Below are 15,035 nucleotides of genomic sequence, written 5' to 3'. Positions count from 1 at the left end.
GGGAGCATTTCGAAACATATCAATAGCGTAGAAAATATTTCAGAACAAATCAACGACATATGAACCATTTCAGAGCATATCAAAGAACGAATACGAAACAGAAGCGGAAACGTCGTATTTGACATTGCATTCATAACTTTCTTATCCAAAGCGCATACATAAATACATAACTAAAGCTCTGGATATTATATCAAATATATAGAAAGTGTAGTGGGACCACAGACAGAATGTGATTCATCCATTTTTGAATGACCACCAGACAAAAGTCTCCTACGTTTGGGAGCTCCATCCACCCACATCTAGGTGAAGTCAGAGGGGGGCGGAAGAGCATCGCAGGCTCTATGCATAACTCCCTTTACCATTTCTGGCAAAGGTTCACAGTATCCCACAAACACCAAAGTACAAAAGGACAGTATGAACAATAAATAGCACATATCGGAAGCACATGCGAAACAACAAAATGTACATGCGCATTTACGAGTCAATACGATGCAAGTATAATCTTTCACAAATGTATTCAGATTTGAAAGGAAATGAAAGCAAGAGCATTCAAGAATTCCAAGCAATCATATATAATTCAATTCAAATAAGAAGGTTAGATAGAATTCAATGTCCGAAGGAATGAAACTGGAATAGGCATATATCGAAAGCAAATGCGGAATAATGGGATATACATGTGCCTATATGAGTTAATACGATATAACATAAACGTTACACAATAGTTTTCAAGAATGTAAATAATTTTAAGGACAAGAGCATACAATAATTCAAAGTAGTAATATAAAGCTTAATTGGACAAGAAAGCTAAATGAAATCAATTTCCAAAGGAATAAAACCAGAATATGTGAAATCGACCAAAGCTCGATTTCTAGCAGAATTCGAGAGGCACATTGAACAAATGATTCAAACTATCAATCGTGCTCCAATATACTCAAGAAAGCTATTGTGAAAGATATTTCAATCTTATTTCAAAAAAAATAATTTTTGTATGAATCGAAGTTTCAACAAAGAGTTACAATAGATTTAGTAACCCAAGATCAAAGAACAAATCTTAATTTTATAGAATTCACAGGGTTAGCTTCAATAGAAAACTGGGTAGGTATTTGGACTCTAAATCTTTCAATCTAAGTATCAAATGAAAGATCTACGTGTCTAGTTTAAAATGAAATAAGTTTGGAATAAATCAAAGTTTCCAACAGGGACTTATAGACAGTTCAGTATCAAAATGTCAGAAATTACGATCCCTATTTTGTAGAATTCATAGGGTTATTTAAAATAGAAGTTCGGACAGGCAAACTTACTCCGAATTCTTAAAATAAGCTATCGAAAGAAAGAATTATGAGTCTACATTCAGATCAAATAAGTTTTCTCCAAATCAGAGGTAAGTGCATAAAGTTATAACCATAACAAGGTAGAATGGTCAGAATCTCGAAAGTTTCACAGATTCAAATCGTTACATCTAAACAGGAGATATATCAAATACAAGGCTAGAACAATTCAAATTTTCTCATATTCAAAGCAAATGTAGAGATAAAATTGTAGTAAAGAAAGGTTAGGATGCTTGCAATAGGAAAGATTAGAAAGCTTGCAATAGGAAGGATCAGAACACTTGCAATAGAAAGGATCGAAAAACTTACAATAGAAAAGATTAGAAGGCTTGCAATAGGAAGGAGGAATGGGAATAAGAAACAAGAGATGTAGATGAATGGAAGTTTAACTTCTATGGAAGCACTTCTCGTGATTTAATTGATTTATTTTATTCATTTCCTACATGCAGAGGAAGAGGACATTAATTTTAAATAAAATAAAAATAGGTTTACTCTACCCATTTTTACCTTCCAAGATAGATTAACTAATCTAAAAAAAATAAAAAAATTTATATTGACATGTATTTTTATTGACCGATCAGAATTACATTCTAAGACCAATAAATGTCTCAAAAGATCCAATATACACATATTATTGGACTAACCATGGGACCCTCGACCGTGACACCCGAGGCATTCCTCAGCCTGACCAAACAAGTGCAAGCCATGGTGGGCATGATGCAGACGCTCGCTCCACTCATTCCGCAGATCGTGTGGCTAGCGGCTCCCCCAATTGACTCGACCCGATAGAGGCCGAGTTGGTAGCAAGTCGGGATGGGAGAAGCCCAAGAGCAAGCGACGGACCCGAGAGGTTCGCCCGAGCAGAGCATACCCGCACCTTGCTAAGTCACACTACCCCACTTCAAGCCTGACACCGTATCGTTTGACTTGGTGGATGACTCGCTCAGGGCCCAGTTGTCCCGGGTCAACCAATGCCTAGACGAGTTCTAGCACGAGTTCCAAAAATCACCGAGCGAGTCTAGCGAAGGCGGCTCAGGCAGGTCCCCTTTCACACAGAAAGTACAGGACAAGTCGGTACCCGTCAACTTTAGGCTGTCGGCATTGGAGACATATAACGGCGGCTCCGATGCCGCGAAGCATGTCTCCGCATTTCGGGCTCAGATGGCCCTCTATGGCACCTCCGATGCATTGATGTGCAGGGCATTTCCGACCACCCTGAGGGGACCGGTATGAGCGTGGTTCAACCGAATGCGCCAATCTTCGGTTTTGTCCTTTGACTAGCTCACCAGGGAGTTCGAGCAGAACTTCTGCACCAACGTGCGACCTAGGCCTTCCGTAGCCACCCTGCGAACTTCCTCTTAATATAGTATCGTTCTAGTCAAGTTTTTTTGTTATTGGGATAGGTGAATTCTTATGGATCCGCCCCCTGAAGGAACCAAATATGATAATTTTTCATCATTCGGCTCGAGCAAGAATGAAATGAATGGCAAAAATAGATCCGTATAAAATCTACTTTTCATACATATCTTCACATATCATATATAATGACTCTATGTAAGAAAAGATTTACTAAATTCTATTTTCTAGGGTTGCAACTATTTATTGCAACTAATTTAGTTCTTATAGGTAAATGCTCGATATCTAAGTCGGCTTATAAATTTGATCACAATCAAGTGTTTTTTGGATTGCCTCATATTTTTTGATTGGTGTTTATCCCCCTAATATCTTGATTTTTTTACGAACAAAATATTTACTTGTTACTAATAAAGTCCAACCTATGTTCTTCCTTCGATCTCTTATTTCACTCTGATAGTGTTATAGAATTGGATCGATGAAGAGGAAATGAATATGTTTCCATATTGTAAATAAGGGAGTGGAATAAATAGAATATTGAATCATCCCACCTCACTTATTTTATTCTATAGGATCTAACGAAACCTGTTCATGCATAACATGATTCAGATATGATCATAGAAAAAGTTCTCAAATAAATCGACCTGTCCTCTACAACATAGGATGCTTACGTGGTATTTGAAAGTGAAGATACATTTGGTTATGAATTCAAATGTTAGGGATAAAATCAATCGTTTTAGTGACAATCCTAAGTCATCCTCTCTTTGAAAAAATCACTTCAACTATTCGTATCAAATAAAGAATATAACACTTGGAAGTTGAAGAAAAGTATTCAAATAAATAACATGTCTTATTTTTTCAATAATCCATATTTATAGCAATGAAATATTATTGGATATCGTTCCTCCAATAAATAACACTTTGTTCAAGGCAAACATTTTAATCTGCCAAGCTTCAGGACATCATAGGTTATGCCATTAAACCATGAGATGTAGAAAGCATCTCAACTCATGGTTTGGCTCTCTGATAAGCACACTCCTCTAGCCCAACACCATTCACAGGTAGATCATCTTCAGGGAAGGGGCAATGCGTTATACGATCTGGATATTCCGGAATCTGCGCACAGGGAGTGGGCGTCACGTGACTCGATACGCCCTCCACGTCGGTGCAGTTCCAAATCGGCTTCTTCGACTTCACCACCTCCGCCGTCACATTGTAGATGCATATTCCGGTGAAGGGCGCGCCGGGAATCCCCTCCAGCTTCGCGGCCATGGTCACGTTCTCGGCCACCACGTTGCTGTAACTGATATTCTGCACCACCGGAATGGCTTTCGGATCAAATTTGTCGTCCGGGTGCTGCCCGTAGGTGCCCGTCATCCAGAAGACCCACTTCATCGTGTGCAGATTCATTCTTCTCACGAATATGTCCTTCACGTAAGCTCCCCTTCCGATGGTCGTCTTGATCCTGACGCCGGATTCGGAGTGGATGGCCGTGATGTCTTCGGCCCGGACATCTTGGATTCCTCCCGACATCTCGCTTCCCAGGGCGATGACAGCGCTCGTGGGGGAGATGCAGGTGAGCCGTCTGATCACTATGTGTTTGCTTGACATGTTGAATGCAATCCCGTACTCATCCCAACCGCTTTTAATGGCGATGCAGTCATCGCCTGAGACTATGTAGCAGTCCTCAATGCGGACATTGGAGGATGAGTCTGCGAAGAAGAGAGAAACCACCAAAAAGAATCAATCGAAACAGCAACATAGAATCTACAACCCAACTAAATGTAGGTACGATATCCACCTGGATCGATCCCATCAGTGTTGGGAGAGTTGACCGGTGCAAGAATTGTGATGCCTGAGACGATTACGTGGCTGCACAGTGCATTCATTCACGTTAACATCAGATTGTAACAATAGAATGGAAAGCAAAAGAAGCCTTCAAGTGTTCTGAAAGTAGATTATTAATATAAACCTGCTGTACACTGGATGGACATTCCACGATGGAGAGTTAACCAATGTAATGTTGGAAATCAGCACTTGTTTGCAGTACATCAATTCAATGAGGTATCCACGAGTGTAATTGAGTTCTTTGTTACGGAACATTTTCCACCAGGTTTCACCTTGTCCATCGATAGTTCCATTATTCCCTAAAAATAACAATAAAACTTGTTAGCATCACAATCAAATTATATTCTGTTCCCCATCTATGATGCAAACAAGTTAGATGATGATATAGTTATATGTGTCTTCTTGTCAATCAAAGCACGCCAAAACATAATTAAATGTTATAGTTTTTGACTAAAAATAATTTTTTTATCTAAATTTTAGGGGATCATGGAATGACAACACGACGCAGGCTTTATTAATTTAGAAGTAATGTGATAGAAGTACTGAAAATATGCAACGTATATACTACCTGTTATGACCACATCGGTTAGGTTATATCCCATGATGAGATTACTGTATCTACCCCCAGCCGCATCTCTTCCTCTACCGTAGGAGGGTAAAGGGTCAATGATCGGCCACTTGTTGATATCCTGCACAAGCATATCACCATGATATGAATTGTCTTAGTTGATACAGATTGAACAAAAGAATGTCATTCTCAATTAAAACTTATTAATTTTGGAGCGTAATCTTCTAGATCTTGAAATTTGAAAGGAAATTTTTTATGTGGATTCTAATCCAAGATTATTGATGTTCACATACAAGGATATGACATACAAGAGAAATAATAATAATAATAATAATAATAATAATAATAATAATAATAATAATAATAAAACAAAACAAATATTACTGTTTTCTTATTTTGAGAGATCAAAGTAGAGATACTAAATAGTCAAAAATCTACCATACAAATTGCAAATATTTCAGAAATTAATATTATCAAGACAAATTTAGATTTGTAGTGGCTTAGTTCACTTCTTTTCCCTCATCAGTCCAAAGCGGTGACTATGCACATCGGATTAGACTTGTGAATTCTCCTTGGAGATGAGATGAAGGAAACGTTAGAATAGTATACACTCGCTATGTAACGTTCTGGTGGGGCTCACCAGTGACGAATCTATTCTTCATCGTCACCGTTCATCTGGCGAGAGCTGTCAGATGAACGGACTCGATGGGAAGGGCTACTAGCCATAATCACCACCGAGGATGAAGGCAACGCGGATGATAGAGGCGATGGTAATGGCAAACAAGCCGTGAATGATTATGAACATGCACTCTACATCGAAATAGATGGAGGAGAAGGTGGGGGAAGGGGGCGGAGGAGGGAGGCGGACCTGAGTGGCGAGGATGACGGCGTCGTGGTCGAGGAAGAGGGTGAAGTGGTCGGCGAGGTTGAAGGGCCCGGTGAGCCACCGGCCGCCCGGCACCACCAGCATCGCGCCGCCGTCGTACGCCACCTTACTGAGGTTGGCCACGGCCGCCGCAAAGGCCGCCGTGTTGGAGGTCACCCCGTCGCCCACCCCGCCGAAGTCCGTCAGGCTGGCCACGTGGGCCCGGCATCCTCCTGCCCCCGCCGCCGCGTAGTGGAAGGTTTCTAGCTCCGTCGCACCACCTGCCCGCCGGTGGTGGCGATGGCCCTCAGCGATCCCTATGAATGCCGCTGTTACCACCGTCCACAGCACTAAAATCATCAACACCTGCACGTAACCGAGAAAAGTTGGAGTTTGAAGGATTAAAGCTTTGAGATAGGATTACTGGGAAAAAGAAAAGAAAAGGAGAAGAGGTGTTACACGGAATATTTGCTGCGAGTGCTCCATTGTCAAAGAGATGTGTCGGAAACAGAATGCTTCCATGGCTCGGCTCTTGTTCTATATATAGAGAGAGATGGAGAGAGAGAGAGAGAGAGAGAGAGAGAGAGGAAGGCTAATTATAAATTATGTTATGTAATTAGTTAATTTCAGTATGTTGATTCCAGCTAATTATAGATTATTTACACTGCAAACTAGAGTATGCATAACTTTAGATAGTTATATTATCCTTGGTTGAAAATAACATGTTTGTTGAGACAGGTCTGGTCTCTCCTTTAAAATGTGATTTGTCCTACTCCAATGATATATTTTAATTGACATATTATTGAGCAACACATAAGTCTTTTGTTACCACAATAATAAAATCGTAAAGTCTTAACCATTTGTACTTGACAAAAGCTATCATGAATTAATCTGTCTCTCTGCTCTAATAAACTTAAATAGATTGATTATCATCATATTAAGATTAATTTGTTTCAAGTTGGCCCTTATAGGCTTGTACAATGGTTGCTACTTTCTTAATCATGACACCAGACCTATTTGTTATCATTATAATATTTTCAGCCCTATTTGTTATCATTATAATGTTTTGGCTTGACCCTTTGGCATATTTTTTTTTCTGAAATTATTGTTACTCTAACAATACGTTGAACCATATCATGGGAATTTCTTTTTTAATTGGTTCTTACATTATCTGATATAGTAGCCTTGTAACTAGTATCACATCCAACTAGGGTAAATTGCAAGATTATACCTTTTTAATACTTATTTTCTTTTATTGAACTTCCGAATCTAAGTCGTCATATGAAAAAAAAATATAAAGAGTGAAAAAAGAGAATCTAGTTCTCTTTTTAGATTGATATATAGTGGGTTTTAGATCCAAAGATGGTGTCCCTGTAGATTTCATAAAGTTCTTTCCGGATGACATCGAAAGATATGCATTGTAGATCCGATATATTATTATTTAATTTTAATTCTGAATTAAATTTTTTTCATATTACATATAGCATATTACAGATTTTATGTTTACAATTGATATCAGACCTAAGTTCTTGAGATTAAATACCTTAGATCTTTTCTTTTTTGATTTATGATGCATAAATTATTCATGTATATTATCGATTTAAATTCTTAACTAAATGTAAAAAAAAAAAAATTCATTGGTGCTCACATCATCTGATACAGTAGCCTTGTATAATATAGCATCTTTCCACAGGTCTTGCATCAGATTGCACCCTTTTAACACTTTCATTTTTTGTTGGACTTCTATAATGTTTTATGTAGGATATATTTTATTGGCGAGACTGCCTTGCATGTTGATCCTTTTACTTAGCTTGTGATTAGATTTGATCTACCAAGTTCATTCTCCTTGATAGGCATTTTTTTTTCTTTCTTTGTGGCAATATCGCTTTCGTTGAGAAGTTATGACATGGTTCATTTTTATGTTTTAGTTTAAATTTATTTTTCTTTCTTACCTATGTCATGATTCTTACCCGGCTTTCTTGACTAACATTATTTGCCCCTACAGTACTTCTTATATCTTGACAATATAGTTTATACTATTAAGACATAAACTATAATGTGATGATATAATAATTAGTGGCAATTGCTAGTCATATTACGAGCCATTCGTAGAAGTAGTATATAATTAAGTTTTGTATGTGATGTAACAAATGATTTCAAGAGAAATAAATGATTCAATGATATGATTAAATAATAGTATTAGTATAGTATGATTTGAGAGGAAGTAGCAGGATCCACTAGAACACTAGAGTAGAGGTATGTTGAATCAAGAGTAGACATAAATATTTTTATAATAATCTTTTCGTTCTATCATCGCTTATGAAAGGTCAAGCCAATACCATAGCTATTGCAATGCAAAGGGCTTTACTTGAGAATTAGAAGGAACATGTATCCCATGTGCAAACTCTGAGGAAAGTGTTGCATGAATATTCTACGATAATAAGTATTGAAGAATCGATACATAAAATTTTACTAAATTTGAAAGAAATTGTATTGAGAAGTAATATATATAGAGTTAGAGATACATGCATTTGCATACAGGGCCCTAAATACATAACTGCTCCAGATATCATCTCACCACCTTATGTGGATATAGTTGACACAACACAACATATAACTAACATGACGGAATCAATTAATTTATATATTAGATTATACAATATGGGAGATTGTGAATAACTCTCAAGATAGAAGTTCTCTTAAAGATGATATATGCCTATTCGAAATGTGAATCATAGTATTCATTCTTATGGGAATGGGAATAAAAAACAAGAGATGTAGATGAATGGAAGTTTAACTTCTATGGAAACACTTCTCATGATTTAATTGATTTATTTTATTCATTTCCTACATGTAGAGGAAGAGGACATTAATTTCAAATAAAATAAAAATAGATTTACTCTACCCATTTTTACCTTCCAAGATAGATTAACTAATCTAAAAAAAATTATATTGACATGTATTTTTATTGACCAATTAGAATTACATTCTAAGACCAATAATTGTCTCAAAAGATCCAATATACACATATTATAGGACCCTTTAAATAAGAGTTAAGAAGATCCGATGAGAATTGAATATGTTCACATAGAAGATGTAAAAGAGATTTTTGACACTCTACAAAAGTATTTCACAATTGGTTTACCTAAGAATAAGTTTTCATTTTAAATCCATTACAATTATTTCATCTTCTTTTTCTAATAAAAATAGAAAGAAAAATTTGTAAAGAAAGAAGAAATTTTATTTTTAATCTTTTTGGCATAATATGTATTTTCATGAAATAATCGTAATCAAATTAATGTATCTAAGAATAGTAACTTTGAAGTCACTATTCTTAGATACTTATATCCAGGTATTTCACAGTTGAATTAAGTTAAAAAATACTTAAAGTTAGCGATTTATCAATAGATAATGTTGCCCCAATACCTAACCAAAGAGCTGCTAATCAAAAAGACTATTGTAGCTATTGGATGATGAAATTAGATTTTAAAATTTATTAATATTCTTAAAAAAAGGTGCTGTCAATAATCTCATTGGTATTGAAACCATTAAAAAAAACACCTAATAACTTATTGGGCATTGTACCGAGTATTTATAATACGGGAACGAAGTGGGTAATATTTTCAAAGCCTACATTACTACTTATGGTTTTAAAATTACCAAGCCTACATTACATGCAATAGTACCTAGAATTACTACTGAAAAAAATATAAAATATCATTGGGCCATGCGGGTTCTCCATAATAATTATGCCCTATCTCTTTAGCCATTTTAGCTCTTAATATAGTATTATTTGATACGGTGTATTTTGGGCACAAGATACATCACAACTGAAGCCACTTGTCAAGTCAGAACCGTACCAAGAAGCTGTTCCACATGTCCCATCCCGAGAGTTCGATCATAAGTGTCGTCCCATCCCTCGAGAGTCAGCGGCCACGCCGAACTGACGTGCTATTAACCCTCGTACAATAGTATAAAGCCCTTGGCCAGCATCCGGCTAGAGGGGAGAGGAGGGAAGAAAAATAGAAAACAATCCACCCACTACTGACTTGCTCATCGAAGGGGCCAAAGTCGGGGATCACCCGACGAGGGCCATTTCTATAGGCGAATGACCACTCGCGAGCCGCGAGCGTCTCAACCCAAGGGTCGCCATCCAATGCGCAAGGACGAGTCGTCAATCGGTCGGAGCCCAACCAACGCCAACAAGCATCCCTTCCCGAGGGCACGACCACCTCGTCATCCAGCTCACTCGATAGAAGGCTCCCGACATTGACCCGTGGACCAAACCGTGCTAACTCATCAGCCATGGTATACTTGTTCACTAACATTTTGGTGCTAAAAGGAGGGCCATGTCGCAGAAGCATGTCATAGAAGCTCTCCCCGACGGAGAACCACCGATCAGTCTCCCCTCCGTCGAGCCCGGAAATCAGTCCCTCCCCACCCTCGGAGATGGGGGGATCCCGGCCTCGATGCTAGATCGCTACTGGCACCTTTTCAATGACCCGGGGTTGTCACCCCTCGAGCTAACCACAGGACCCTCGATTGTGACACCTGAGGCATTCCTCAGCCTGACCAAACAAGTGCAAGCCATGGTGGGCACGATGCAGACACTCGCTCCGTTCATTCCTCAGATCGTTTGGCTAGCCACTCCCCCAACTGACCCGACCCGACAGAGGCCGAGTGGGTAGCAAGTCGGGATGGGGGAAGCCTGAGAGCAAGCGACGGACCCGAGAGGTCCGCCCGAGCAAAGCATACCCGCACCCTGCTAAGTCACACTACCCTACTTCGAGCCTGACACCGTATCGTTTGACTTGGCGGATGACTCACTTAGGGCCCAACTGTCCCGGGTCAACCAATGCCTGGACGAGTTCTAGCGGGAGTTCCAAAAATCACCGAGCGAGTCTAGCAAAGGCGGCTCAGGCAGATCCCCTTTCACACAGGAAGTACAGGACAAGTCGGTACCCCTCAACTTTAGGTTGTCGGCATTGGAGACATATGACGACGGCTCCGATGCCGCGGAGCATGTCTCCGCATTTCGGGCTCAGATGACCCTCTATGGCACCTCCGATGCATTGATGTGCCGGTCATTTCCGACCACCCTGAGGGGACCGGTACGATCGTGGTTCAACCGACTGCGCCAATCTTCGGTCTCGTCCTTTGACCAGCTCACCAAGGAGTTTGAGCAGAACTTCCTCACCAGCATGCGACCTAGGCCTTCCATGGCCACCCTGCGAACTTTCTCTTAATATAGTATCGTTCTAGTCAAGTTTTTTTGTTATTGGGACAAGTGAATTCTTATGGATCCACCCCCTAAAGGAACCAAATATGATAATTTTTCATCATTCGACTCGAGCAAGAATGAAATGAATGGTAAAAATAGATCCGTATAAATTCTACTTTTCATACATATCTCAACATATCATATATAATGACTCTATGTAAGAAAAGATTTACTAAATTCTATTTTCCTGGGTTGCAACTAATTTAGTTCTTATAGATAAATGCTCGATATCCAAGTCGGCTTATAAATTTGATCATAATCAAGTGTTTTTTGGATTGTCTCATATTTTTTTATTGGTGTTTATCCCCCTAATATCTTGATTTTTTTACGTACAAAATATTTACTTATTACTAATAAAGTCCAACCTATGTTCTTCCTATTGGGAAAAAACTTGTTAAAGCGGAATATTCTTTTCCCTTTTTTGTGTATCAAAATGGGTTCCTCATCAAAATACCAACTTGAAATCCAAATGAAAATATCAACCAGCACAGCAAAAATAATAGAGCAAATAATCAATCACATAGTGAGACCAAATATTTTAACGTGGAAAACCTAGTATGGGAAAAACCACGGGACCGTAGTCCATTTTAAACTTCCACTATCAATAATAATGATAACAGGTTTACAATAGGTCTTCTCTAGAATAATCAGAGGATCACAATAACATCAAGAATATAGATCTTGGCTCTAGCATATCGGATGGATCTCCTCAAAAGAGAATTCTAGGTCTCACAGAGTGGATATAGCAAGAAAGTACCTTAGAGAGGGTAAACTATAGATTAACACCATTAGGATGGTAGAGTTTGCTGCAAGGATTCTCCACATAAAATTTGGGCCAAAACTGACAAAGTTTGGTTGCCGATCATCAAGTAGAAAACTCAGAAACCTAATCTTTATCTCTCCTTCTCTCTCTGCGCCGCCACTTACTGCACGCTCATATGCACACACGCACGCTGCACGCTCTCATTTTTTTTGCTACCCTCACCTTTTCCCTTTCTTTCAATTAGTGAATTGGGCTCAATAGGCCCAATTGTCCAAGCCCACATATGGGCTGGACCCAACAATTCTCCCCCTCCAACTGATATGATGGGCTGTACCAAGCCTGCACCTTGCTTACATTCTTCAAGCTTCTCTTTAGGTAAAGACTTTGTCAACATATCTGAACCATTCTCATTGGTATGCACTTTTTCCAATTGTAATTCTTTCAACTCAACCATATCACGAATCCAGTGATATCTCACATCAATATGCTTGGATCTAGAATGGTATGTTGAATTCTTGGAGAGGTGAATGACACTCTGACTGTCAATAGTATATCCTTCCTATTTCAAGCCCAATTCCTATAGAAACTTTTTCATCCATAAAGCTTCCTTACAGACTTCAGTAATTGCTATGTATTTTGCTTATGTGGTTAATAGAGCAACACACTTCTGTAACTTAGACGGCTAAGAGACTGCTCCTCCTGCAAATATCATCAAGAATCCCGAAGTAGCCTTCTTGGAATCAGTATCACCTGCCATGTCTGCATCTGTGTAACCTTCTAACACAGGTTTATCACTGCCAAAACATAAACATAACCTAGAAGTACCTCTTAGATATCTTAATATCAATTTCACTGCTGCCCAATGTTCCTTTTCAGGATTAGTGAGAAATTAGCTAATAACTCAACTGCATGAGCTATATCTGGCCTAGTACAAACCATAGCATACATCAAACTGCCTACTACAGATGAGTAAGGCACTTTGGACATTTCTTCTTTTTCTTTCTACTTGTAGGACATTGTTTCGAACTAAGCTTGAAATGACCTACAAGTGGAGAACAAACTGCTTTGGCTTTACTCATGTTGAATCTTTCAAGAACCTTTTCAATGTAAGTCTCCTGAGATAGTCAAATCTTCCTTTTCTTCCGATCACGAAGAAACTTCATGCCAAGTATTTGTTTCACCGATCCCAAGTCTTTCATGACAAAAGACTTACTTAGCTCTCTTTTAAGCTTTCCGATTTTTCTAACATCATGGCCAACAATCAGCATATCATCAATATATAATAATAAAATAATAAAATCATCATCTGAAAATTTCTTCATAAACACACAATGATCAGATGTGGTTCTATCATACCCTTGGCTCATTATAAAGGAATCAAACTTCTTATGTCTAGGTGCCTGTTTGAGTCCATATAAGCTTTTCCTAAGCTTACACATCATATTTTCTTTTCACTTGACTTTGGAACCTTCTGGTTGCTCCATATAAATTTCTTCTTCTAAGTCACCATGAAGAAATACTATTTTTACATCAAGTTGCTCAACTTCTAAATTCAAGCGGGCAACCAAACCAAGAACATCTCGGATAGAGGACATTTTCACAACTTGAGAAAATATTTCTTCAAAGTCAATACCTTTTTTCTGACTGAATCATTTCACAACTAGTCATGCCTTGTATCTTTGTTGTGAGCTATTGTTTTCAGTCTTCAATTTGTAAACCCACTTATTCTTGAGAGCTTTCTTCTCTTTAGGCAACTTTACCAAGTCATAGGTGTGGTTCTCAAGCAAGGATATCATCTCTTCTTGCATGGCTTTAACCCACTCATTCTTATTCTCATGTAGAATAGCTTCTTGGTAAGTTTCTGGCTCTCCCCCGTCAGTAAGCATAACATACTCATGTGGAGGATATCTTGTAGATGGTTGTCGCTCTCTAGTGGATCTTTTTAATGGAATCTCAACTGGTGGTGGAGGTGCTTGTTTAGTTGGTTCAGCATCATCAACTGTAGGTGTATCATCACTGGTATTCTCACTACAATCTTCTTATTTATCTCCCCCATGATCATCATGAACTACAGGTGAAGGAACTGGACCCAGACTCCAAGGAATATAAACAGAGGTTTCTGGCTTCTCAATATTATCACCATCATCAAACAATTGGTCTTCAAGAAACACAACATCTCTGCTTCTAATAATCTTCTTGTTCACTGGATCCCATAATCTGTACCCAAACTCTTCATGACCATATCCCAAGAAGATACGTGCTTTTGCTTTACTATCAAGCTTGGACCTCTCATCTTTGGGAATATGAACAAATGCTTTACACCCAAAGACTCTTAAGTAATTATAAGATATATCTTTTCCTCTCCATACTCTCCTTGGAACATTACCTTTCAGAGGAACTGATGGAGAAAGATTTATCAGATCAACTGTAGTTCTCATAGCCTCCCCCCAAAATGACTTTGGTAACTTGGCGTGGGAAAGCATACACCTAATCCTTTCTTAAATGGTTCTGTTCATCCTTTCTGCCACACCGTTTTGTTGAGGAGTTTTAGGAATTGTTTTCTCAAGCCTGATACCATGAAACCTGCAATAATTCTCAAAAGGACCCCTGTACTCGCCATCATTATCTGATCGAATACACTTTAGTTTTTTGCCAGTTTTTCTTTCAACATTGACATGAAACTCCTTGAAAATATCGAGTACTAGGTCTTTAGATTTCAAAGCAAAAGCTCACACTTTTCAAGAATGGTCATCAATAAAAGTAACAAAATAAAGAGCACCTCCAAGAGTTCTAGTTTGCATAGTACAAATATCAGTATAAACTAAATCAATAACATTTGATCTTCTGATATAGGCAATAGTTTTTCTATGTTGAACTTCTCATTCTTCATCGTCCATAGTAGAAGGTTTATCTTTAATCTTGATAGGCTTATATAAATCTTTGCAATAGAGCAAATCTTCCATCAGAAGCCTCCATGTGGAATAATTTGATAAGTTCAATTTAATCATACCATCTAACTACTCCATTTC

At 38.4% G+C, this 15,035-nt stretch overlaps 1 protein-coding gene across 1 annotated transcript; it reads right to left on the bottom strand.

Moving 5' to 3' along the window:
* Window positions 1-3,689: 3,689 nt before the first annotated feature.
* LOC135594726 (probable polygalacturonase) lies at window positions 3,690-6,067 on the bottom strand. Its single transcript, XM_065085205.1, has 5 exons — window positions 5,966-6,067; window positions 5,098-5,218; window positions 4,654-4,828; window positions 4,483-4,553; window positions 3,690-4,393 (listed from the first exon to the last, which is right to left on the bottom strand). The coding sequence occupies exons 1-5, from the start codon at window positions 6,065-6,067 to the stop codon at window positions 3,690-3,692; spliced, it is 1,173 nt and encodes a 390-aa protein (XP_064941277.1).
* Window positions 6,068-15,035: the final 8,968 nt, after the last annotated feature.

The sequence above is a fragment of the Musa acuminata genome, chromosome BXJ1-2, assembly GCF_036884655.1.
Source record: "Musa acuminata AAA Group cultivar baxijiao chromosome BXJ1-2, Cavendish_Baxijiao_AAA, whole genome shotgun sequence".
Classification (NCBI taxonomy): Eukaryota; Viridiplantae; Streptophyta; class Magnoliopsida; order Zingiberales; family Musaceae; genus Musa; species Musa acuminata.
This window is presented reverse-complemented; position numbering and strand designations above follow the sequence as displayed.